Consider the following 26,496-nt stretch of genomic DNA (forward strand, 5'->3'; position numbering starts at 1 on the left):
CACATATCATCGGTTCCCAAGTGCGCAGATCGATGCTCATGTTGTTGATCACTGGATTGTCTGGTCCAGACTCGATTATTTACAGACCGCCGCCATATAGCTGGAATATTGCTGAGTGCGGCGTAAAACTAAACTCACTCACTCACTCACTTTATGTGACAACCATTTAAAGGGTCACTGACTGCAAAACAATGCAACAGACACTATGGTTTCTTCTTTTTACTGACAATTTATCTCGAAACATAACATGATTGTATTAACATCTGAAATGGTAATCTGTAGGTGCACAATGAAACATGTAAAGTTTACCATCCATAATGAAAGTGAATATGAGCTTTTGTCAATCAGTTGAACATGTATGACATCAACAAAGTAGTATTGCTTTTTACAGTTGTGTTAAAGCGACGGGGTGAAATGTTATACAGAGGTTGGGTTAACGTGCATTTACTAGATCTGGACAATTTATCAATACTTTGGAAAATCAACATGAGCTATTTATATTAATGCATAAAATGATCACGAAATAAAATCATAACTCAAAACAGATTTCCTCCTATTCTCAACTTTAGTAACACGTAAAATATAATCTTCGTTTTCATCAGTATTAACGGTTAGGTTTACAAAATGCAATAAGATTCTTCAGAAATCAAGTGAATTCTGTGGGATTCGCGGCAAAAGGAGCTGTTCGTACAAAATTACAAAAAGAAAAATGTAACATCTACAACATGAGTAAGAAATGTTCACAGAGCACCTGCCATAATGCATAAATATCATTGTGTCAATAGTATGAGGAAAAAGGAAAGAGAACTGGGGATACGCATGCATCATAAGCTCAAAACTACTCAGAGTATATTCGTGTACAAGAACATCAGGAACAAAGGTTTTGGAATATGGAGGCTCATAATGACGTCTTCAATTTCAATAAGGTAAATTCTTTATCCAAAAACGTAACACTGGTCCAAAGTAATTTAATAGTCTTGGGAGGTAAAGTCACTTTACTGGTAGCATTGTTAACAATATCAAACAAACCTGTGTTAACAAAATAAAAATCAAACTTATTCTGTCCATATTGTTAGTTTTGACTCAAAGGTTGAACCGAATTTTACCGACTGAACGAAGATTTCGAACTTTGACTTCTGTCAATAATAATCTCTAGCATATAAAAATGTAGTCTTCTGACATCCTCTCCAGGCCCCACCAAGACCTTCTACTGTCTCCTTTTCTCTCGCTTACATTTCTATTATGAGAGAGTAGATAAGTAAAATAACACATATACCAGAAACGTTCTATCACTCACTCAATTATTCACTGTCACTCAAAACCTGAATACATCGACAGAGAATTGTCTCGTGAATGTAAATTTCTTCCGCAGGGAAAGCGAAAGGAGTGGCAGTCTGCCTCTTTCGTCGAATTGATGGCAGGTGCGGATCCTGAAGGGGACGCGGGGATGCAACCCTACTAGACATGGACGCAGACATGGAGCAGTCGTGTGCTTGATAAACATGTTGGTGCTTAAAGTGGCATAATGCCAAACAAACTGGTTAACTGTTTCTGTCATACTGACGAGTTTTATATTGAACCAGAAAGGATGACATTGTGATCGCGATGCTTACCGATGTTGAGAAAGGAAGCTGCGATTGTAGCCATAGTAACGATTCCCTCCCGCACACATTTGCCTGGCGTCTTCGAGAAGCTTCTTCTTCCAGTCTTCCATCTCTAGATCCGGTCCACTCACAAGTTTCATTTCAACTCTCTTTGGGCCAGAATATACTGCAAATACAGGCCACATCTTTCTGTTGTATCCGACACCACGTTGTAGCTTGTCAGCAATACGTCCAGATCCCAACACTTTTATGGTGTTGGTGTCAAGGAAGGATACCGCCATCTTCTCAGTATCAACAAAAATACCGTACTTTAATCTCACGGATGTTCCTGCCCTGTTGTCAAACACGTTAGTTGTTGCTTTATACTCTCCTTGAATAACTGTAAACATCTTCGCAGAATTCCCATCACCTAATATGCACAAACTGCAAGAATACGGCTCTCCGCCGATATAATAACTACTGTCCATGACATCCTCTCCACACACCCCAACCTCCAACACCAGATTCCTGTGACCCACAGGATTGTCCAGCTCCACATCCGCCTCCACCTCCCAGTACACCAGGCCGCTAGTGGGCAGTGGGTCGGTGCTGCAGGTGCCACTGTACTTCTTCAACATCTTCCCACAGGTGTCGATAGTCTTCTTTCTTCTCCATTTAAGATGCTGAGTGTTGATGAGATGTCCTTTGATATTAATGTGTGTTGTGTCCAGATTTACTCTGTCGGAATCAAACTTCATCTTTGGACCTGTAATAGGATGAGACAAAATACAATGATTATAGACAACAGTTAATATCTACGAGGGTTGGCTGAAAAGTTCTTAGTCTGAGTGGTTTTTCCCCACCAGGTAGAGACAGGTGTTTGCCACCAATGAGGACAATCATTTAGTGAATCATAGACACAAGAACTACAAACGTACTAATAGTTTTATCTCAACTACAGCTCTTTTGGTAAACCTACCCCCTGAAATCATCAGAAATGGACAAAACTGAATACAGGGCAGTCATCAAGTACTTGCAAAAGAAAGGGATGTCCCCAACACAGATACATGCTGACATGGTCTCCACTCTAGGGGATGATGCTCCTTCATTTTCCACGGTAAAGAAGTGGGCTGCAGAATTTAAGCGTGACAGACAAAGCCTTGATGATGACCCACGCTCAGAAAGGCCTTCAACAGCAACCACTCCAGAAAACATCACGGGAGTGCTCGATATGTTGATGGATGATCGACGATTGACTACTCGACATATTGCTAGTGTAGTGGGCATCTCTCATGAGAGGGTTCAGCATATTATCACCAACGAATTAGGAATGACGAAAGTTTCTGCAAGATGGGTGCCAAAGCTCTTGACAGCAGAAGAGAAACGTGTCAGGTTCCAGACGTCCCTTGACAATTTGCGTCGTTTTGAAGCAGATCCCGATGATTTTGTGGCACGATTTGTAACTGAGACCTGGATACATCACTTTCAACCAGAAACAAAACTACAGTCAAAACAGTGGAAGCATCCTGATTCACCAGCTCCGAAGAAAGCCAAGTCTGTTCCTTCAGCTGGAAAGGTGATGGCATCAGTCTTTTGGGATTCCAGGGGTATTCTGCTCATTGATTATCTTGAAAAAGGTCAAACTATCAACGGCAGATACTATGCTGATCTACTGAACCAGTTGCGAGAAGCAATCAAAGCCAAACGACGAGGGATGATCGCTAAAGGTGTCCTCTTCCACCAAGACAATGCGCCTGTTCACAAATCGGTGGTGGCCATGTCAACAATCCGCGATTGTGGCTTTGAACTCATTGACCATCCTCCTTATTCACCTGATTTGGCTCCTTCTGACCTCCACCTGTTCCCCAAAATGAAAAAGGAACTCGACGGTCGCCATTTTGCAAGTAATGATGGCGTCATTTCCGCTGTGACTGATTTTTTAGGGTAGCTGAAGAAGATTTCTTCCTGACCGGGATTCGGGCCTTGCAGCATCGCTGGCAAAAGTGTGTGTGTGAACTTGGAAGGGGACTATGTAGAAAAATAAATTACAAACGTGGACTTTGTAAGTTTTTTTCACAGTGAGACTTAGAACTTTTCAGCCAACACTCGTATCATATATCGCTTATACTATTACACGTGTTTCAGTAGCCTTAGAGAGAGACATGTTCCGTCCCGGTGGTATAAAATAAAACTAATGGAATCTCAAGGGCCCAAATCCCGACCACACTGGAAGTGTTATCCCGACTTCACCTGTATACACCTTCTGCGGGTGTTCCTTAACTTCTCAAACTGACTTTGGTCCATATATGTGCACATTGTGCAAGATCAGTACTCACTCTCTTTCTGACCTGTATGTCAACCTTCGGCTTAAAAAAATACATTAAATAAAATGTTTCAATACCAAACTATATGTTACCTCGTTACTTCGTGTGTTAGATCAAGTATACTGCATGTAGCCTTGTTTTTTAAGCATTTTAGTATGTCAGTTGTCATTACTGTTTACCTTAAAAATCATACATTGAAAAAGATATTTACAAGTACACACATTTCTGTGCGGATGTTATAACTGATCGTATGGCATTATTGTTGATCGTTGATATTTTTTTAAAAATACCAACTTCTGTGACCATACTTTCCTATCTACTTTCTTCATTTAAAAATTGGCGGATTTCCCTAAATGATAGCTAGTTATACATGACATGTTAACAGAACATATTACACTTCCTTGCTTGCTTATCCTTGAATATACACTAGAGGAAAATATACTTACATACAACAACATGTCTCGCTCTGTTCTCTGTCCCAAGAACATGTAGCCAAGTATCTTTGTCGTTGCCTGGAAAAAGTGGGTACCTTGAACGTTAGTTAATACCAGAAAAAGAGTGAATGAGTGAGTGAGTTTAGTTTTACGCCGCACTCAGCAATATTACAGCTATATGGCGGCGGTCTGTAAATAATCGAGTCTGGACCAGACAATCCAGTGATCAACAACATGAGCATCGATCTGCGCAATTGGGAACCGATGACCGATGTGTCAACCAAGTCAGCGAGTCTGACCACCCGATCCCGTTAGTCGCCTCTTACGACAAGCTGAGTCGCCTTTTATGGCAAGCATGGGTTGCTGAAGGCCTATTCTACCCCGGGACCTTCACGGGTCACCAGAAAAAGAACATTGTAAGAGAATGCATTTTGATATTTGCTGGGCAACGTGTGCGAAGCAACAACATATAAATGTCTTGCATAACCGTGAATGAGTAATACTATTAATAGGAAATATCTGATAAATATCAGAAATATAACAGTTTCAATTATTGTTTTCTTGGGTAGATAAGTAAGTAAGTGTGGTTCAACAATTTTAACAAATTCTAACAATATGCTTGCAACATCACGACAGGGACACCAGAAATGGACTTCACACATTGTACCCACAATGGGAATCGAACGCAGGTCTTCCGGCGTGACGAGCGAACGTTTTTACCACTAGGCTACCCGACCGCCGTTATAGGAAAGATAGATCGCAATGCCTGTAAGGATGGTTAATTGTTTGTCGAATATAGTTCATGCTTAAGATAGGGACAGTTACCCTAACACCAATGTACCTCACTTAAGGTTCTGGCTTAGAAATATTCAAGCCCACATTGTATATGAGTAATGAGGAGGAGGCATGCTCATTTCGTGTGTTACAGTTAGTGTAGATGACGGTAAATTAACAAATATCAAAGTAACCAAAAGTAACATTCGACAACGAGAGGTCTTTAAAAGACGTTTCGTCTAGAAAAGTTTCCTTATCATCCATGACTGTGTTTCTCTACTGAATAAGCTTACCCAGGACATCGAACTGTGTCACGATCGCCTGAAGTCTGGATACATCATCCTGCAAAGTCTTCAGCTTCTCTTCATTCTTAGAGGCCTCCTTTTCCAGGGCATTGATAAGCTGGATGGTATATATAAACAGAATACTTTCAAGATCCGAATATGTTCATTACTGTGTTCATCATTACTGGTCTTATAATGATGGAGACAAAATGTTCAGTGACTACCATTTGGCATGTTACATCACTTGAGATACATAGAGCGTATTAGAGCGTATGTGTATAAACGTTAATACAGCTCCCATACCTCCGGGTCTTCCGACTTTCTAGTCAATTAAATAAAAAACAAAACAATATTACAACAAATATATTTACCGACTGAGCATCTTTAATTTGTGTCTGAAGTTCATCAATATTTGCTTCCAGTTTCATCTGGAGTCCTGTAAGAGCATCAACAGCAAATATAGCCAAGAAATACGCCGGGTACAATGATGGCAAGGATTAATCCGAAACATGTTTTGATGGAACAGGAGTTACCCACTAATAGCATGTACAATACAACAGATTTTGAATAACATGAACCTATACCGTAGTTAGATACAAACACTGTAGACATGTTGTTATCATTCCAAAATATGTTTGATGGAGTCAATCGTTCACAGTATGTAGAGAAGAACTGATATTTTCAATGAACATGAACGTATACCGTAGTTAGATACAAACACTGTAGTGTCGAAGTTGAAGGGACTTGCCATCCAGGTTCCCCGGCCTCTCCTTAATATAGATGCAGGATGGGGATTTGCGTGTATACTTCAAAGTAACCGAGAGTCGACAGAACCGATGAATTACGATTAATGAAAACCTTCATAGTGGAAATATTTTACTTCGAGGTAACAATAGGTTCGACACAGTAGCATTAGGTGATTACAAATACCCTTTACAAAACACACATGCCCTTCCGTCTGACAAACACACTGCCAAGAAAAAAACACCCACAACTGTATAACTATTATATTCATATAATAGTAAGCATAAATGATTAGAGGATCTTAAGGCCAAAATATCTATAATCAAAATATATAATTTCATATGATGGCCTGAATCTGATTGAAAAGAACTTTAAAGCCAAGCACCAGTTACCTGTTTTCAGCGATGCTTCCATAGGTGATTCTCTCGAGGTAACTGAAGACATAAAACCACCAAAGGATGACACGAAGGATTTCAAATCTGGTAAACCTTGCTTTGAGAAGACGACATACGGTTCGTATTTGTGAACAACAGGAACGTCAGCCTTTATACAAGACTCAAAGGCCTGTGTGATGGAACTCTTCAGTTTGTGGAGGTGGGAAGGTGAGGCGTAGAGGAGAGTGGCGCTGATGTAGTCAAGGACTGACTGACAGCTTGTCTCTAAAGACTCCAGCACTCGTGGTCGACTGTCATTGATCTTCCTCATGGCGTCTAAAGTCTGATCCAGTTCTACAAGCACCTCCTTCTCCCTCTGATCTATCACATCTCTCAGCTCAGAAAATGTGTGTTGAACTGTATCCCGGAGGGGTACGGCCTTCTCGTCAATACATCTTGCTTGTACAAGAACCTTTTCTTTTGCTGAAATGATCTTTTCCTTCTTTTCTGAAGTAGATTTTAGGTAAGCCTTCAAGACGTCTTGTTCACGGCTCAAGAACATATCGGCTGTGTCGGTACCGTGACTGGCGTGATCTTCATAGTGGCACTGGAAACAGATGAAACAGTCGCAGTCTCTGTCGTAGACGTCCAGACGTTGTCTGTGTTTCTGACAGATAGATTGGGGCCTTTTGGGTGTACATGGAAGGTCAGAAATCCACTTCATTGTGTGATTCCTAGTTGCTTTCACCTCTGAGTGGGATATATGACAGTGCTCACAGAAATAGTCTTCACATTCCTGACACCAAGACATTGCCTGGTTCCCATCCATCTTGTTGGTACATTGGAAGTCTGACGGTCGGTGCTTCATTGTCTGGCTGAGGACGTCCCCAAGAACAACACTGTCTTCGGGGAAACTCCCAACATTTTTATCATGACTCTTTAAGCAGACAGAGCAGTCCAGAGTTGTGACTTCCGGTGATTTGAGACAGTCCTCACATACAGGATGTAGACAGGGAAGCAGATGCGGTTTTGGCCCTCTGTAGCTGAAGGAGGTGCAGCACACCACACACTTAGGGAACACAGGTTCTGAATCCATCCTGTAACAAATACATCCGTGACCTAACATCATATTTATAACTTTAAATATGTGTACATGGATCTTTGACGATCACACACCGTTTTAGATCCGAATTTATTTGAACCAGATCGTATGGCCTGATAGAACTTCATGCCTCTTTGGTGGGATATATGCATATATAGAGAGAGATTACGACCAGGGTATCCTTGCAACTGCAAAATTTATTTATTTACACAGTTTTACACGTCAAGGATTGTTGTTGCACGGTATACAAAGTATATCAAATCAACATTTCAAATAAAATAGAGTCGGCTGCTAATGTATTATGCTGGGAACTGTATATCTATCATGATAACTAGTCAACAAAGTGACCACTCGTCTCATAATTGTTATATTTTGAAATAATGACAAGTGAATTGGAAAATATTTCTCTCTGAGTATATTTCAGCACAAACTGTGGCATTGCATTGACCATGGAACATACAGGCTGTACCTCAGTCTACTCACATTGCAGAAAAGTATCCCAGAAAAGAGAAGAGATGAAAATACATACTTTATTTTACAGCAATATTCCAGCAATATCACGACAGGGACACCAGAAATGGAATTCACATATTGGTAGGGCGGCAAATTCTTTCATACAGTTCATATCCGCTGGGGGATACTCTTTGAATCCTGCTCTCATATATAAGAGCTTATTCTGATGATGACTTTGTCATGCTCCAGTGTGTGACATCAACTGAGGCTACACGCCTGACCACCCGATTCCGTTAGTCGCCTCTTAAGACAAGCATGCTCCAGTGTGTGACATCAACTGAGGCTACAAGCCTGACCACCCGATCCCGTTAGTCGCCTCTTAAGACAAGCATGCTCCAGTGTGTGACATTAACTGAGGCTACAAGCCTGACCACCCGATTCCGTTAGTCGCCTCTTAAGACAAGCATGCTCCAGAATGAGACATTAACTGAGGCTACAAGCCTGACCACCCGATCCCGTTAGTCGCCTCTTAAGACAAGCATGCTCCAGAATGAGACATTAACTGAGTCTACAAGCCTAACTACCCGACTCCGTTAGTCGCCTCTTAAGACAAGCATGCTCCAGAATGAGACATTAACTGAGGCTACAAGCCTGACCACCCGATTCCGTTAGTCGCCTCTTAAGACAAACATGCTCCAGTGTTTGACATTAACTGAGGCTACAAGCCTGACCACCCGATTCCGTTAGTCGCCTCTTAAGACAAGCATGCTCCAGAATGAAACATTAACTGAGTCTACAAGCCTAACTACCCGACCCCGTTAGTCGCCTCTTAAGACAAGCATGCTCCAGAATGAGACATTAACTGAGGCTACAAGCCTGACCACCCGATCCCGTTAGTCGCCTCTTAAGTCAAGCATGCTCCAGTGTGTGACATTAACTGAGGCTACAAGCCTAACTATCCGACCCCGTTAGTCGCCTCTTAAGATAAGCATGCTCCAGAATGAGACATTAACTGAGGCTACAAGCCTGACCACCCGATCCCGTTAGTCGCCTCTTAAGACAAGCATGCTCCAGTGTGTGACATTAACTGAGGCTACAAGCCTAACTATCCGACCCCGTTAGTCGCCTCTTAAGACAAGCATGCTCCAGAATGAGACATTAACTGAGGCTACAAGCCTGACCACCCGATCCCGTTAGTCGCCTCTTAAGACAAGCATGCTCCAGAATGAGACATTAACTGAGGCTACAAGCCTGACCACCCGATCCCGTTAGTCGGTTAGTTAGTTCGCCTCTTAGGTCAAGCATGGAATGCTGAAGGCCAACTCAAAACCCAGATCTGCATGGGTCCGCAACTATAACGATTACACTCCGTGAAATAACTGAAATACTGATTAAACCAAACTCACCCAGTCAGGAGATGAATTTGGCTTTCTAAATTTGATATATGTTGTAACATGCACGGCCATCTGATACAGATTTGTACCTAATGAAAGACAGAGTTAAGCCAATATAAAAATCACTTAAATATAATATAATGTAACTTATTAGTTGTATTATGCGCTCGTAAATACCTCGTCGATTTCCCACATGGGTGCTATGTGTAAAGCTGTAGTGTCCTCCGCCATGATATTGCTGGAATAATGTTAACGGCACTGTAAAACATACCCACTCACTCACTCTTACCTATATCTATACTATAAGTGTGCTCACATTTGGGAATGAGTAAAATATGAAACAATAAAAACGTACTGTGATGCTCTCTGACGCCCGATTTCTATCCATGTTGTCAGATTAAACTTAACATTCGACTTACCTTGGAATAACACGAGTCAGTCAGAATGTATATTGTGTTTGAATCGTGTATCCATGTTCTGACGGATATGAACTGTTGCGTGGTATATCTGAGTGCTAACGGACACAATTTCGAACTGGTCCACGTCGCGGTTTAGTGCAGGTATACTGAACGCAACCTTAATCCAATTTCAAATACACTGGATATCTGGCAACAGGCTAAGTGGTGTATGTCTCGATATCGACGCGCAGAAATATCCTGATTCAAGTTATAACAGAGTGCATGTACAATAACAGCATGCAGTTGACCACAAACAACAGCATGAATCGCTTGTACAAAGACTCAGTTAAGAAAACCAAAGACAGGTATAATGTCACGGTATTTAACATGAACATAACAGACCAATAGCCTAACTGACTATAGTCATTTTTCCTGGAATCGAAAGTGAAAATAGGAATAGCTTATGCTATTTATAATATAAACAGAATGTAAACCTAACTGAATGTAGTTAGCTCCTAATTCCTGGAATCGAAAGTGAAAATAGGTAAAGCTGTTTTTACCGAAAAACCTGAAGCCCTTAATCGGCTCTGCCAACGCAAAAAATTCTTCAATGTTGGTTATAGATATTACAAACACTGTAAGAAACGAAACAGTATCAAACTGCATCATCCGAACCATCATATTCGTCTCTCTTTCTCTCTCTCTCTCTCACGCACACACTCACACTCACTCACACTCACACTCACACTCACGCTCACACTCACAAATATGTGAATATTCCCTACCACTGTACCTGAACAGCAACTCCAGAGCGATCTACTCACACAACATACTTCGTCGTCATAACTTCAATGTTGAGTGTGCGCTAGGCAATGGAGTAGCCTCCCTTGAATAACGACACAGGCTTGCAGTTATAAGACGAACCGTTGTAAAATATCAATGTGACAATGAAAACAACGCCTAACCGACTTGTGAGTGAGTGAGTATGTTTTTCACACCGCTGCAAACCCGGGTTTGGGGAATCATGAGCGAAAGCTTTAACCACTAGGCTACCCCCACTACGGCCCTTTTGCCGAGAGGATGTCAGCTTTATTTCAGCTGTAGCACAGCGAGGTCTATAACGCTTAACATAGCAGGACATGACTGTTACAACCCGCTTGATTATTATACAACAACAAAATATCATAGGCGATTGAAATTGTGGGAAATGTGAAGTGAAAATCATTCCGAGGAAAAATGCTATGCCAAAGCCATGTGTATTCGTTGATACAAGATGACACTCTGTGTGCGTGTGTGCGTGTGTGCGTGTGTGTGAATGGATCGATGTCTGCATGGATGGATGCGTGTTGTTTTGTGTAAAAAAATACAAGAGATAAATGTGTTATATATTGTGAAATATATTTTTAAAAACCAAATCGATATCAAATCCCCTGGAGCGTGTATATCGTATAGAGTAAAGCCTGCCGACGATGCTCCGGTGCATCGGTAAATCGTGACATCCCTATTTCACAGTGCTAGCTCACTGAGATACCATGCCAAAGTTAAGCATGAATACCCCGATCAGACACATTAAACTGACTCCGAGTCGACCAGTCCTTCTTGCACCCATTAATGCCGAGCGCTCAAAACACCACTTCACCATGAAGGCAATTATTCACACTTGAGAGTCATCTACTTTTCCCAATTCACAATAACACCATCAGCTAACTTTACATGTTCTCTTCTCACAGAAATAAAAGCTTAACATCACGTGTGGCATGAGCTAACGTCGTTTTTGTCTTCTTCTCAAAGGTCACTCTCCTACCCAGAGGTCCATGCGACCAGACAGGAAGGTACCTCGGCCACAGGCCAGAAATATGTAGCAATTGGTCACATCTTACAAAGTCCATTCAATATAATGTACATATTCCTTAACTCTTTTAATTTTTATGAGTATGCACGTCTAATTAAACATCGTTGTTGAAACGGTTTTAGTTACACTGAGAAAATATCCTGAAACGTGTAACACTATTTCGATTTGCACAGCAATCCTTTGTTTACATAGGCTGTACGGCTCCACGTGCTGTCATCGAATCCTTGCGGACAATAGTCGGTTTGGAATATGAGCGTGTTTTGTCATAAACCTTACTCACGCAGTTGTAGATGAATATTTACGTAAAAGTGTAAAACAGTATGAAAACTGCGCCGAATCGCTTGCGTTATGTCAGTCCCTACTTAGTCATGAATATGCATGTTTGTTTACAAACAGCAGAAAAGTCCGGTCACGTGATATGCAAATTAGCCTGTGGCAGTGATGTTACGCTGAGTCATCGTTGCGCCAGATGTGCCCTCAGACCACAATTATTTTCCTTCTTTGCTATCTACAGTGACATATGCCATTCCACCATAATTAATATTGCTCATAAGCTGTTCTGTTACATGCTTACCAACATGCCTCTTGTCGCTTAACCAGCAAAATATCGCTCTTTGTTGCTGTATTCATTGTCAACAATGGTCACCGATACACACTTGAACTTGGAGTCACATCATGGTAGGCCGGTGTCAATACCATGTACAGATTTGGGGCCAGAAATTGGCAACAAAGTACAATGTCTGACCTTCCATTAAAGCTATCACAAATCAACCAGAAACAGTAGTACAGGCAGAACAGCCCATTTAAACAAGGCACTATATTCTCCTATTTTCCTTCCGAAAACGTTGTCCTTCCATAACTCTGGTCTGAGGCCATGTGAATGCTGGTTAGCAATTGCAAACTGTCTTCCGTTTCAGGTAACTATACCATGTAGTGTGGAGCTGTTGAAGTGGTTGGATTCGATTTTGGAGGCTACCTTGCAAACTGCGCCGACATCGCACTACAGTTCTCTGGATTATTAAGTGGCATCGGGAACTGTATCAGCAGGATTGCAGGATTCATTGCTCCGTACATAACTGTTATGTCGTTAATGTAAGACGATACAACACGAAACAAATTGTAGATTCGTGAGAAACAAACGCATAATATATGTTATTCACAGGTCTAACATGGGCGCTGCTGTGAGGTCTGTTTACTCCCACTTTTTGCTACTGTGAGTCATGGGTTCGAATCCTGATTTGGTGAAACAATACGTATTCCAATTCTGAAAATGTTGTATCGACAGAGATTTCTTAAGATTTGTGAGGGGGTCTGACATCCACTTTTGTTAATACGTGTCAGAGAGTGTATTGTTCACGGATCACCTCTGTCAGAAATATACTATGGAACATGATATTAAAGTATAATGTCCACATAAATGAAAAATATGTGATTCATCAAACGTGTACTTTATGTGACAACCATTTAAAGGATTACTGACTGCAAAACAATGCAACAAAATACCATGGTTTCGTCTTTTTAATGACAATTTCTCTCGAAACATACTAACATGATTGCATTAACATCTGAAATGGTAACTTGCAGGTGCACCTTGGAGCATGTAAAGATGTACCATCCACAATGAAACTGTATATGATCCTTTTTCATTCAGTTGAACATTTGGGACATCAACAAAGTAGTATTGCTTTTTACAGTTGTGTTAAAGCGATGAGGTGAAATTTTATACAGAGGTTGGGTTAAGGTACAATTATTAGATCTGGACAATTTATCAATACTTTGGAAATCAACATGAGCTATTTATATTAATGCACAAAATGAGTACGAAACAAAAACGTAACTCAAAATAGATTTCCCCCTTTTTTCTGAAGTTTACTATCACGGGAAATACGATCTTCCTGTTTATCAGTGTTTACGGTTAGGTTTACAAAGTGCAATAAGTTCAGAAATCAAGTGAATTCCGTGGGATTCGCGACAAAAGGAGCTGCTCGTAAGAATGTACAAAAGGAAAAATGTAACATCTACAACATAAGCAAGAAATGTTCATACAGTAGATGCCTTATTGCATAAATATCATTGTGTCATGAGTATGAAGGAAAAGGAAAACGAACTGGGGATGCGCACGCATCATAAGCTCAAAACTAGTATATTCGTGTACAAGAACATCAAGAACGAAGGTTTTGAAATATGTCGGCTCATAATGACGTCTTCAATTCAAATAAAGTAAATTCTTCATCTAAAACGTAACACTGGTCTATAGTAATAAAACTGTGTTGGGAGGTAAAGTCACTTACTGTTGGCATTGTTAACAATAGCAAACAAACATTTTCTATCAAAGTAAAAAGTAAAAAACTTATTCAGTTCATACTGTCAGTCTTGACTCAGAGGTTGAACAAAAGGTTTCTGATTGAAGGAAGATTTCGAACTTTGACTTCTGCCGCTATATATAATCTCTAGTTTATAAAAATGTCTTCTTCTGAAATCCTCTTCAGGTCTCTTTGCCTAGCCAAGACCTTCTACCGTCTCCTGTTCTCTCTCATATATTTCTATTATGAGAGAGTAGAAAAGTAAATTAACATATATTACAGAAACGTTCTATCACCCACCTCACCCACTCACTCAAAACCTGAATCCATCGGCAGAGACTTGTCTCATAAATTTCTTCTGCCGGGAACGCGAGAGGAGTGGCAGTCTTTCATTGAATTGTTATTGCTTTTGTTTTCTTTTGATCGCGATGTCTACCAGAGCTGAGCACCTGAGCTGTGTTTGTAGCCATGCTATCGATTCCCTTCAGCACACATATTCCTGGCGTCTTCGAGAAGCTTCTTCTTCCAGTCTTCCATCTGTAGATGCCGTCCACTCACAAGTTTCATTTCAACTCTCTTTGGGTTATCAAATACCGCAAATACAGGCCACATCTTTCTCTTGTATCCATCTTGTGGCTTGTTATCAACAATACATCCTGATCCCAACACTTCTCTGTTGTTGGTGTCAAGGAAAGATACCGCAATCGTCTCAGTATCAACAAGAACTCCAAACTTTAATGTCACGGATGTTCCTGCCCTGTTGTCAAAAACGTTAGATGTTGCTATATAATTTAAATTTCCATTAACAGCTATAAAGCTCCTCACATTATTCTTATCACTTGATGTGTAGAGACTGCATGAATTAGACTGACCGCCGATAAAATGAGTGCTATCCATGACATCCTCTCCGCACACCCCGATCTCCAACACAAGCTGCCGATCACCCAGAGGATTGTCCAGTTCCACATCCGCCTCCACCTCCCAGTACACCAGGCCGCTAGAGGGCAGTGGGGATGTGCTGCAGGTGCCACTGTACTTCTTCAACATCTTCCCACTGGGGTCCATTAACTTCATTCCTTCCCATTCAGGATGTGTGCTGCTGTAGAGAAGGCCTTTGTCATTAATGTTTGCTCCGCAGATATTTACTTTGTCAGAATCAAACTTCATCTTTGGACCTGTCATAGGATCAGACAAAATACAATGATTATAGATACCAGTTAATATCTATCATTCATCGCCTGTATTACAACGCGTGTTTCAGCAACCTAGGACATACCCATGTTCAGTCCTGGTAGTACCAAATACAGCTAATGAAATCAAGAGGTCCTATATCCCGACCTCACTGGCAACGGTACCCCGACTTCATCTGCCTCCACCTTCTGTGGTTGTTCTTTAACTTCAACTGACTTTGATCCACATACGTGCACACTGTGCAAGATCAGTACTCACTCGCTTTCTGACCTGTATGTCAACCTTCGGCATACAATAAATGAAATATTTCAATAACAAACCATGTTGCCTCGTGACCCAGATCAAGCATATTGGAAGCAGTCTGGATTTTTAAACATTTAAGCATTTCAATCATGATTGCTCTTTACTTTATATATGGGTTATCATATATTGCAAAAGATATTTACGAGTACACACATTTCGGATGTTACAACTGATCGCGTGTGGCATTATTGTAATGGCTGTTTTTTCTATGACCATACTTTCCTATCTACTGTTTACTTTAAAAATGTGTTATCATACATTGCAAAAGATATTTACAAGTATACACATTTCTGTGCGGATGTCACGACTGATAGCATCTGGCATTATTTTTAAAAACTACAACCTTCTGTGACCATACGTTCCTATCTACTTTCTTCATTTAAACACAATTGGTGGATTTCCTTTGCGCTGTACGTGATAGCTAGTTATACATGACATGTTAACACCACCTTGCTTAGTTGTGCGGGAATATACTTAAACAGTAGAGGACGTTATACTTACATACAACAACATGTCGCGCTCGGTTCACTGTCCCAAGAATATGTAGCTAAGTATGTTTGTCGTTGCCTGGAAAAAGTGGGTACCTTAAGCGTTACGTTAATACTAGAAAAGGTACATTGTAAGAGAATGCACTGTGTTATTTGCTGGACAATGTGTATTTGCTGTAGCAACAACGTACATATAAATGCCTTGTATACCCGTGAATGAATAACACTATTTATAGAAAGTCTCCGAAAATATCAGAAATATAACAATTTCTATAGTTCTTTTGGACAGATAAGTGAGGAAGTATGTGTTACGTCGCTTTTAACAATATTCAATATATCACCGATGAATGAGGACACCAGAAATGGACTTCACACGTTGCACCCATGTAGGACTAACTACCCGACCTCCTCCTCCTTCCCCACCCCTCGGAAGGTGTTTGTAAGGCAGGAAAGGCAGCTAAACGTTTAATATTACTGATAACTAATTTTTTAACTAATATTGTAATGATATTGCTCAGGGTGAGGCTTGTCTGTCAGTGGACTGCATGCATAATGTTTACAAGACATTGATCGCACTGGATGTAAGGATGGTGAATTGCTTGTCGAATATAGTTCATGCTTGAGATAGGGACAGTTACCCTCACCCCATTGTACCCCACGTACGTTTCTGGGTTAGAATTATTCTCCAACTCCTTATTCACAAACAACAAACACTTACATAATATGGCAAGCTATACGGTGCACCAACAGTTTATTCGTAACAGAATAATTATGTAATTTGATAGAAGATGCACAATGTACATTCATTTGGACTTAGATATCGCGCCGTCTCCTCACATCACTGAATCAACTTCAGATCTGTACACTACATCTCAAGTTTTGCATCTTGCACAGCTCATGGCAAATGCTCCCCAATGACTCACGTATTCTAACGGCTCGCCAGCCTGGACATGTCCGTCCCATTCAACAGGACCAGTCCTCGGTCCGTAACATGACACGGGAATTAAACATTCAGTATAGAACACATACATATATACACACAGTGAGTATATCCACTCACACAGAAATCACACAATATAACGTGACAAATCAAAACTGACCGCTGGTGCATCGCAGCTGAGAATAACCTAATTCAAATTTCCCTAGCATCACTGTAAACTACCCCGTGTAGGAATGCTTGCATAGCATAGAGTTCACTCACTGAGTCTGTCAATATGCGCAGAACAAAATTATATCTCTTCTCAAACACGATAGCATCACAGGTGTCGTCCACGATTTAGCCTGGAGGGTCTGAATACTCAGAAACTGTGTCATTAGTTGACACAAAGTACCAACAACCATCTTCATAGCAACTATCTGTCCAACAACCGAAGTCAAGCTCTTCACCGGAACCGCGGTGCAGTAGAAGACAAAGGTTCTCCTATACTTTGCTTAAGCTTACAAATTATCCGTTGAGGGATGGGCAACTTCATGTGTCTAGTATCTATGATAAAACCCAAACATTCGATCTCCTGAACCGGCTTCCATAGTGACGTTTCTGCTTTTGGTACAAAGCCTGCTTTAAACAAATCTTGTTTGACAATTTGGCCAACAGTTGTTTCACATTCGGAAAAACTTGACAGGATCCCATCATCTAGAAAAGTAATAATCTTGTAACCTTGGAAACGCCAAACATTTACCAACTGTCTGGTAACCTTAGTAAACACATAAGGAGCTGTACTAAAAAAACCCCGGAAGGACTAGAAATTTAAAATACTTCATGTCTTTTCCTGATCCCCATGCAAATCCTAGAAACTGCGTATGTTCATGGTAAATATCAATATGGTGGTATGCAGAATGGATGTCGAAATTCACTAGCCAATCATTCTTTTCTATGTACAACAATGCAGTTCTCCAGTCCTCATACTTGACTGAGGCCTTCCAAATGTTTATTCACTCTAGACAAGTCTGAGGTAAGACGCTTCTTACCAGAATGTTGTACAGCTACAAATAAAGGATTAACAACGACCCTCTGCGCAACAAATCTTGAACAGCCAATGACACAAAGTCAGAATTCTCACTGGCAGATCTATTGTTCCTTATATTCATTCTTTTTGGGGTGGAATAAAAAGGTATTTTGTATCCGTTTTCAGTAATGTCTAGTACATATTTCTCTCCAAAACGAAACATGATTTTTTAGTCTACCTTTCACAATTATATCTAGCCCATCTTGTTCATATTCATAAAGTCATTTGTAAGGCCAGGTTCAACAAAGTTTACAGTATCATCACATAAAGTATACTCAACTTCAGGTTCTGCTTCCTTGGAACGTATCCTACTCTCTGTCAAGCTTCCCACGTTGTTGTGTTGTGTTGTTGAGCAAGGGACACTGACGTCTCCAATGACTAAAGTCGCCACACATGAAGCACGCTCCTGGCCTCTCTATTTTGACCTCGGCTACGAAAATTACTAGACCGATCACTAGCATGGGAATCCACTGAAACTTGAGTGACTGTCGTGGAACGACGCTGGGTCGACTTATAGGGGTGCAACCATGCGGAACGAGATGCCCTTGTCTTGATTTTCTTAATAGCTTTGCTTTCTGCTCGGTTGATCCTTTCGTCATCATCAGAATCTGACGCCAATTCATGAGCCACATAACTGCGCACTGTTTCCCAACCCCCTTCTGAGGAATCAGCTATCTTTATGTGCTTGTTTTTTGTCTGGAACCTGCAAACTTCTTGACTAATCAACCAGTCTTACCATATTGAACTGCAAAACATAACTGTTCTAAGTTTTCCAGAGTTCCTGAATTGAAAGAAAACTGAATTTTGTTTCCTTCTCTTTTCCACTGATAGTCCCTCTCGGCTTTCAATTAATGTACTCCTTTAGATTTTTTATAAAACCCATCTCGCAGACCTTCAATCTTCTCATTAATTGCCTTCCTAATTTCAGCTTGTGATTGATCCAACTTTTTCAAAATGGTGTCTAACTTGTCACTGTCAGTGTTGACTCTCGCGGGACAGGCCATAATCAAAACTGACCGCTGGTGCACCACAGCTGAGAATAACCTAATTCAAATTTCCCTCCCTTTTATACCTACCATAGCGCCCATTGTTGTATCCTCCGATGCTAGGAGAGAGAAATTTCATATTTCGTACCTCAGACAAAAGAAATTATCTCTCTTCGCTGACCCACGGTTTCCGACCAAGGAGGTTAGGTGGTCTAACTTCGTGACTTGGTTAAGGTCATTGGAAAGTGACACTAACGGTCATGATGCCAATCGCTGTATTCACTGTTTACAGTTAGATGTAATATAGACACAAAACTGCCGAGTGCGGCGTGTAATAACGAGTGGGGCAAATAATAACTAAAAAGGGTTCCGTATCATCTATCACTGTATCCTCTACTGAAGAAACTTACCCATGGGATTTAACTGTATCACGATCCCCTGGTGTCTGGATATATCTTTCTGCAAAGTCTTCAGCTTCAGTTTCTTCCTATAGGCTTTAATGTTCAGTATATTGATGCACTGGACAGTATAAAAAACAGAGTACTTTTAAGATCTGAATATGTTCATTACTGTTGCCCTCGATACTGATCTTGTTATGATGATGACAGTATGTTCAGTGACTTCCCTTTTGAAATATTACATCATTGGAGAAAAATAAAGCGTATTAAATGCATTACATGCAGCACCTATACTTTCGGGTCTTCAGACTTTCTGTCATAGTTAAAAACATTATTACAAAAAACATATTTACCATCTGAGCGGTTCTGTTCTTTGTCCGAAGTTCATCAATATCTGCTTCCAATTTCATCTGAAGGCCTGTAAAAGCATCAACAGCAGATATAGCCAAAAATACGCCCGGTACAATGCTGGTAAGGATATAGACATGTTATCGTTATTACAAAACAGGCTTCATATTGATGGAAGTTCCCCACGCAGGTATGTTGTGCAGAATTATTTTTTTAAATAACGTATGCCGTACTTAGATACAAACAGTGAAGTGGCACAGTCGAAGGGACGTACCATCATCCAGGATGGGGACTTACATGAATACTTCGAGGTAATCGACGGTCGACAGAAGCGATGAATTACGAATAATGAAAGCATACAAACAGGAAAGATTTTTCTTCCAGACAACCTTAGGTTAGACACAGAAGAGTATGACTATATGCTTCTCTATACATATACACTCCTCTGCCTGGCAAACACACTGGCAAGAAAAAAACATGCACAACTGTATCACTATAACAGAATAATAGAAATAGAAAGTATAAATAATTAGAAGATCATAAGGCATCTATGGTAATAACATATTACATGAAAAGAACGTAAAAACTTTTGAAAATTACCTGTTTTTAGCGATGCTTCCATAGTTGATTTTGTCGGGGTAACTGAAGACATAAAAGCACCAAAGGATGACACGAAGGATTTCAAATCAGGAAAGCCTTGCTTTGAGAAGACGGTACACGGTTCGAATTTGTGAACAACAGGAACGTCAGCCTCTATACAAGACTCAAAGGCCTGAGTGATTGAATTTTTCACTTTGTGGAGGTGGGAAGGTGAGGCATAGAGGATCGTCGCGTTGATGTAGTCAAATATTGTCCGGCAGCATGTCTCTGATGACTCCAGGACAGGGAGTCGACTGTCATTGATTTTTCTCATGGCGTCTAAAGTCTGATCTAGCTCCACAAGGACCTCCTTTTCACGTTGATCTATCACATCTCTCAGCTCAGAAAATGTTTGCTGAACTGCATCCCGGAGGGAAACGGCCTTCTCCTCAATACGTGTTGCTTGTACTGGAACCGTTTCTTTTGCTGAAATGATCTTTTCTTTCTTCTCTGAAACAAATTTCAGGTAAGCCCTCAAGACGTCATGTTCACGACTCAAGAACAAATCAGCTCTGTCGGTACCATGCCTGGCGTGATCTTCGTAACAACATTCAAAACAGATGAAACAGTCACAATCTTTATCATAGACGTTCAAACGTTGTCCGTGTTTCTGACAGATGGACTGGGATGTCCTTGATGAACATGGAAGATCAGAAATCCACTTCATTGTGTGATTCCTAGTTGCTTTCACCTCCGAATGTGATATATGGCGGTGCTCACAGAAATATTCCTCACAATCCTGACACCAATACATTGCCTGGTTCCCATCCATCCTGTTGGTACATTGGAAGTCTGACGGCCGGTGCTTCATTGTCTGGCTGAGGACGTCCCCAAGAACAACACTGTCTTCGGGGAAACTCCCAACATTTTTATCATGACTCTTTAAGCAGACAGAGCAGCCCAGAGTTGTTACCTCCGGTGCCTTGAGACACTCCGCACATACAGGATGTAGACAGGGAAGCAGATGCGGCTGTGGCCCTCTGTAGCTGAAGGAGGTGCTGCACACCACACACTTGGGAAACACAGGGTCTGAATCCATCCTGTAGCAAACACACCCATGATCACTCACTGACATTACAACTTGGAAATTTTATTTCATACACTGTCAAACCGTTTCAGATTAGAAAAATATTTCAACGGATCATGTGAGTTGAGGGGACTTTATGCCTCTTTGAGCAATATCTATATATTTCCGCGGTAAAAATGGGATTCACATTGCTGGAATCGTGTCTGGTGTCCCCGCCCTGTAATTGCTGGATATCAAATAAAGCAGTTTACTTTGGCGAGTTAATTTTAAACTGTGGACCAATTTGAACACTTGGAAAATATTGGTCTCAGAGTGTCTTTTGGAACAGTGATTTAGCACAAACAATGGCACAGTATCGACCACGTTTCTATACATGGAATACACACACTCAACACATGCTAATTCTGTAAAACATCCTCTGATTGGACTGTCAATATGTGTGCCTCAGTCTGTCACATTTCCAAAACAGTAAACTCAAAATGACAAGGGTGAAGCTAAATCTGTTTGCCCCGAGTGAGTGAGTTTAGTTTTACGCTACTTTTAGCAATATCCTAGCAACATCAGAACATGAGAAATGGCTTCACACTTTGTACCTGGCTGGCATCGAAAACGTTTTTTGTCAGTGTGACGAGTGAGTATTCTAATCACTGGGTTACCCAACAGTCTTTGATTGGGAGAAGATGCATTGTTAAATGTATAGAACATAAAATGCCATAAATGTAATCTGATTATTCGAAATCTTCTGTGAACAATTCTTTCAGGTGAGCGATCATCTACCAAAATATGTTCTAAGTCAGCGGCAAAGGACAACCATATATGTAGATATAAATAAAGTTGATGTCAGCTCTTGACGTCAGTGAGTGAGTGTTACATTTCTTTCATCAATATTCAATCAATATCACGTCAGGGAACACAAGAAATTGGCTTCACAGTTTGAACACATGTTTGGAATGGACCCCGGCTTTTCCATGTGACGAACGAATGCTTTGTCCACCTGGCTACCCACCACCCGAGCAGTTGCAGGTCTAACCAACAGGAAACACGAACTCTTTGGATCATCGTTTCATAGAAACAAACGACAACTTTTTCTTAAAGTGTACATTTATTATGGATAAGAGACGGTTTGGGGGATGTTATTTCCAAAATGCTTTCCACATGTTGACAGTGTGGTATGGCCCTTTGACGGATTATAGTTACCATGCCTGCAAATTTTGTGGAGTTTTGTTCTCATCTTTTGCTTTCCATGTTTCAGAAAGGATTATTTTCCAGACATGGTCCGGGTCTGACCTAATTATTTGGTTTGAATCCTGGTTTCCTAGTTCGTTGGCAACACATCCGTTTTCGTGTTTCTAACTATAGTGGTACATTGGTGAGATCTACATCACTTCGGGCGTTTCAGCTTGACCACCTGATCCCGTTAGCTGGTCTCTCCTTACGACACACATGAGTTTCTGAAGACCAATTCTAACCCGGATCTTCAGGCAACCATAAAGATTAAATACCGTGAAATAACTGGAATACTGTTTAATCCAAAGGACCAAAAAACCCTCACTCACTTACTCACTAAAACGATGGATTTTCTTTTCTATGTCTGATATCCATTGTGATGTGCACTGATGTATGATACAAATATTTACCTAATGAAACCATTTTACCATTTTTAAATAAAGTCAATTGTAGTGTATTGTTTGTATTTGTCGCTCATCGTGCTGAAGATCCAGGTTCGATTCACCACCGGCTGCAGTGTGTCCAGCCCATTTGTGGTGCATCTCCCCGTGGTATTGCTGGGATATAGCTTAAGTATGACGTTAAACTATACTCACTCACTCACTCACTCGCGTTTACCTGTATTATTGTGCTCACACTTGGGAATGTGTAAATATTGAAACAACGAAACCGTATTATGCCTTGATGATTCGCATTCTAGTCACTGTATTCAAATTAAATTATATATCAGGCTATCCTCGGAATGACACTGGATGAATGACATGGCTGTTGTGTTCGAGACAGGTATTCATGATACCATGAACTGTTGCATGGTATCTCAGGATGATAACATTGTAAAACGGGCACAAGTCCGAACCGCTCCACGTCGCATTTTAACGCAGGCGACTCTAACCCCATTTCAGATACACTGCATACCTACCAACTGGCTCAGTGTCAACCCGCGTCTACTCCCAGTTTGAAATTATTTAGTACACAAAACAACATGCACTTGATCACATACAACAGCCTGGAGCGCCTGTATAGAGACCAAGTTAGGAAAACAAAAGACAGTTATAATACCACAGAACGTAACAGGAATATAACAGTTCGCAATTTTATAGTTAGTTCCTTTTTCCTAAAATCGAAAGTGGAAATAGAAATAGTTTTAGTCATAGAGAAAGGTGGGAAAGATAATGTAGATGAACACACACACATTTTATCTAACAGTATCGTAAGTGCATGCTGAACATCATAATCGTATCACACACACAGGGAGAGAGAGAGAGAGAGATGTTATTGTTCCCTATTACCTGAATACCTGAGATCTACCCAATCATCGGCATAACTCATGACAGGTCGACTGCGATGTTGACTGTGCACGAGGCGATTGAGTAGTCTCCCATGAATAGTGACACGTGAATCAGAAGTTAGTGGACGAAGTTTTGCAAAATACTAATGTGACAACGAGAAGAACAACGACTTGCCGAGAGGTGAGTGAGCTAGTATGTTTTACGCCGCCTATTTAGCAATATTCCAGCAATATCACGGCGAGGATATAGGAAGTGGGCTTCACACAGCAAGCGCATATGGGGAATCGAAACCGGGTTTTCTATGTTAGGAGCTAACACTTTAACCACTCATCTACCCCACCGCCCCTGATTAACCAAGTGTTAACAAAGTGCTTTCTTCAGCCGTAATACAGTGAGGTCTACGACAACTAGCCTCACATGCTGTACCAGGGTAAACGTATGTATTTATTGTGACGAACGAATACAGATTGTTATTTATTATTATTTGGTTTCCTCCGTTGAACCAGAAGCTGGAAGGGGTAATGGAGGCGAAGAACGATCTGAATACCACGAGTGGCGCTTAAAATGTTGAATGAAACATATTTCACGCGAGTAATTATTAAATATAGGGTTGGAAATCTGAGAGCACAACCTAGTGAAAAAATGGGATTGTACCTTTGATGGTAGCGATATTTTATTGCGACATAAAAAATATTTTTTGAAACGAGGCGAGGGAAGTGTGTTGCCAACCTGGTCATATTATCTTTGTTGCGCAACCCCAATTGCGCTACAGTTTGCCTGTGCTTGAACATACAAGTTGACGAGTATGATACAATGATATGTATATCGGCATGGACAACACAATGCGAGCATGTGGGTTGGTGTCGGGGACTCAATACATCACACAAAGATGTCCGTATCCCCAAATCTCCAGATGGACGGGGTGACACCTCGGCATCATTGATAACCACATCATCCTTGCTGACTGAAGGATGTCCAATCACTTTCAGATGCACTGCAGTTGTGTTGTTATTGACACTGACACCTGCGGAGTAGAGGCATATAGACCAACTGCCTTCTGTCTGTCTGTCTGTCTGTCTGTGTGTTAAGTGAGGTGATATATATATGTGTGTGTTATATATACCAGTTGTTCTATGTATACCCAGTATGTAGATGGGTGCTCTGTCCTCATTGTGAGCGACACATGACACATATGTGGTATATATACCAGCTACCCCTTATGTGCATTGCTTGACATGACCTATGTGTCATACATACCAACTGTTCTATATACCTACAATGTGGATGGGTGATCAGAACTCGATGTGTGTGTGTGTGTGTGTGTGCGCGCGCATGTGTGTGCGCGCGTTACGTGACATGATATATATGAGGTTTCTTTACCAGTTCTATTTTTACGCATCATGTTGAGGGTGCTCTGAGCTGAGCGTGGATATTGAAGTGTTGGTGCTTCCAGGAAGTTCCTCAATACTCCAGGTAATCTCTGTCTTTGTTTCTTGGAGGTACTGGATCCGAATCTTTGATTTGGGAAAGAAGGCTCGCCAACGCGAACCTTCATGGAGAAGCTACAAAAACGTCCAAAAAAGTAACGATACCATTACAAGGGCATTGCGTGAGATGGATGACCTTAGCAATAGTGTATTGTCGGGATTACCCCTCATATTCCCTCACTTGTTATCATTTACGTTGCTCTGAATACCATTCAGACGTAAATGTTGAATAGGCAGAGACGTCTTAAGACTTTTGGTGTATCGGCAGCTTGTGTTGGAGGTTGGTGTGTGTGGAGAGGATGTCATGGACAGTAGCTATTATGTCGGAATTCAGCCTAATTCATGCAGTCTCCTCATATCAAATGCTGAGAATAATGTGAGGAGCTTTATAGCTATTAATGGAAAGGATATAGCAACAGCTGAAGTGTTTGACAACAGGGCAGGAACATCTGTGACATTAAAGTACGGAGTTCTTGTTGATACTGAGAAGATGGCGGTATCCTTCCTGGACACCAAAAACAGAAAGGTGTTGGGATCTGGATGTGTTGTTGACAACAAGCCACAACATGATGTCGGATACAACAGAAACATGTGGCCTGAATTGCTGTGTATATGAGCCCAAAGAGAGTTGAAATGCCTAAATGTTAAATATACTACCGACAGAAAATAAGGGAACCAAGAAATTGTAGATGACTTTGACTGTGACAGGGTCCGTTATCGTGGCGTATCTCCCAAACGCAACATCCAATGACAATGGAATTTCGCATAATGCATGCCCAGCACGTGCTACACGTGCATACAGAAGTTAACTCCTGTAAATGTACTGGAGTAGTCGCAATCACTAATGCAATAGAGATTGACACTTACTGAGAGAAATGCCTCCGAGGCAGTATCTCGGTGAAGCAACAAAATGGAGAATTGTGGGGATGATAGAGGGGGGGACATCATTATGTGAAGTTGCCCGGCAGATGGGTAAATCAAAAAGTGTAATTTCACGTCTGTGGGATAAGTACCGTCAAACGGGTGGGGTTGCAACGAGACCTGGGCGTGGTAGACCAAAATCAACGACACCACGACAGGATCGTCTC

At 41.0% G+C, this 26,496-nt stretch overlaps 1 protein-coding gene and 1 pseudogene across 2 annotated transcripts; both read right to left on the bottom strand.

The window, feature by feature from the left end:
* Positions 1 to 204: 204 nt before the first annotated feature.
* On the bottom strand, positions 205 to 10,753 carry LOC137297659 (protein PML-like). 2 transcript variants are annotated; one of them, XM_067829563.1, is made up of 6 exons: positions 10,658 to 10,753; positions 6,536 to 7,614; positions 5,771 to 5,835; positions 5,409 to 5,517; positions 4,354 to 4,419; positions 205 to 2,349 (listed from the first exon to the last, which is right to left on the bottom strand). In XM_067829563.1, exons 2-6 carry the CDS (start codon positions 7,611 to 7,613, stop codon positions 1,610 to 1,612), a joined length of 2,058 nt encoding a protein of 685 aa, XP_067685664.1. In that variant the 5' UTR covers position 7,614; positions 10,658 to 10,753; the 3' UTR covers positions 205 to 1,609. The 2 variants fall into 2 exon arrangements, with proteins under 2 accessions (XP_067685664.1, XP_067685665.1); XM_067829564.1 differs by lacking the exon at positions 10,658 to 10,753 and adding an exon at positions 9,886 to 10,275.
* Positions 10,754 to 14,490: 3,737 nt separating this feature from the next.
* On the bottom strand, positions 14,491 to 21,532 carry LOC137298665 (tripartite motif-containing protein 2-like; annotated as a pseudogene).
* Positions 21,533 to 26,496: the final 4,964 nt, after the last annotated feature.

This window comes from Haliotis asinina, chromosome 10 (assembly GCF_037392515.1).
Source record: "Haliotis asinina isolate JCU_RB_2024 chromosome 10, JCU_Hal_asi_v2, whole genome shotgun sequence".
In the NCBI taxonomy this organism is placed as follows: Eukaryota; Metazoa; Mollusca; class Gastropoda; order Lepetellida; family Haliotidae; genus Haliotis; species Haliotis asinina.

Excerpts from the sequence above, each read along its gene's own strand:
- LOC137297659 (XM_067829563.1), bottom strand. The coding sequence starts at position 7,613 with ATGGATTCAGAACCTGTGTTCCCTAAGTGTGTGGTGTGCTGCACCTCC. Across the intron at positions 5,836-6,535 it reads GGAAGCATCGCTGAAAACAG|GACTCCAGATGAAACTGGAA; the intron begins GTAACTGGTGCT and ends ATGCTCTTACAG. Across the intron at positions 4,420-5,408 it reads GACACAGTTCGATGTCCTGG|GCAACGACAAAGATACTTGG; the intron begins GTAAGCTTATTC and ends CACTTTTTCCAG.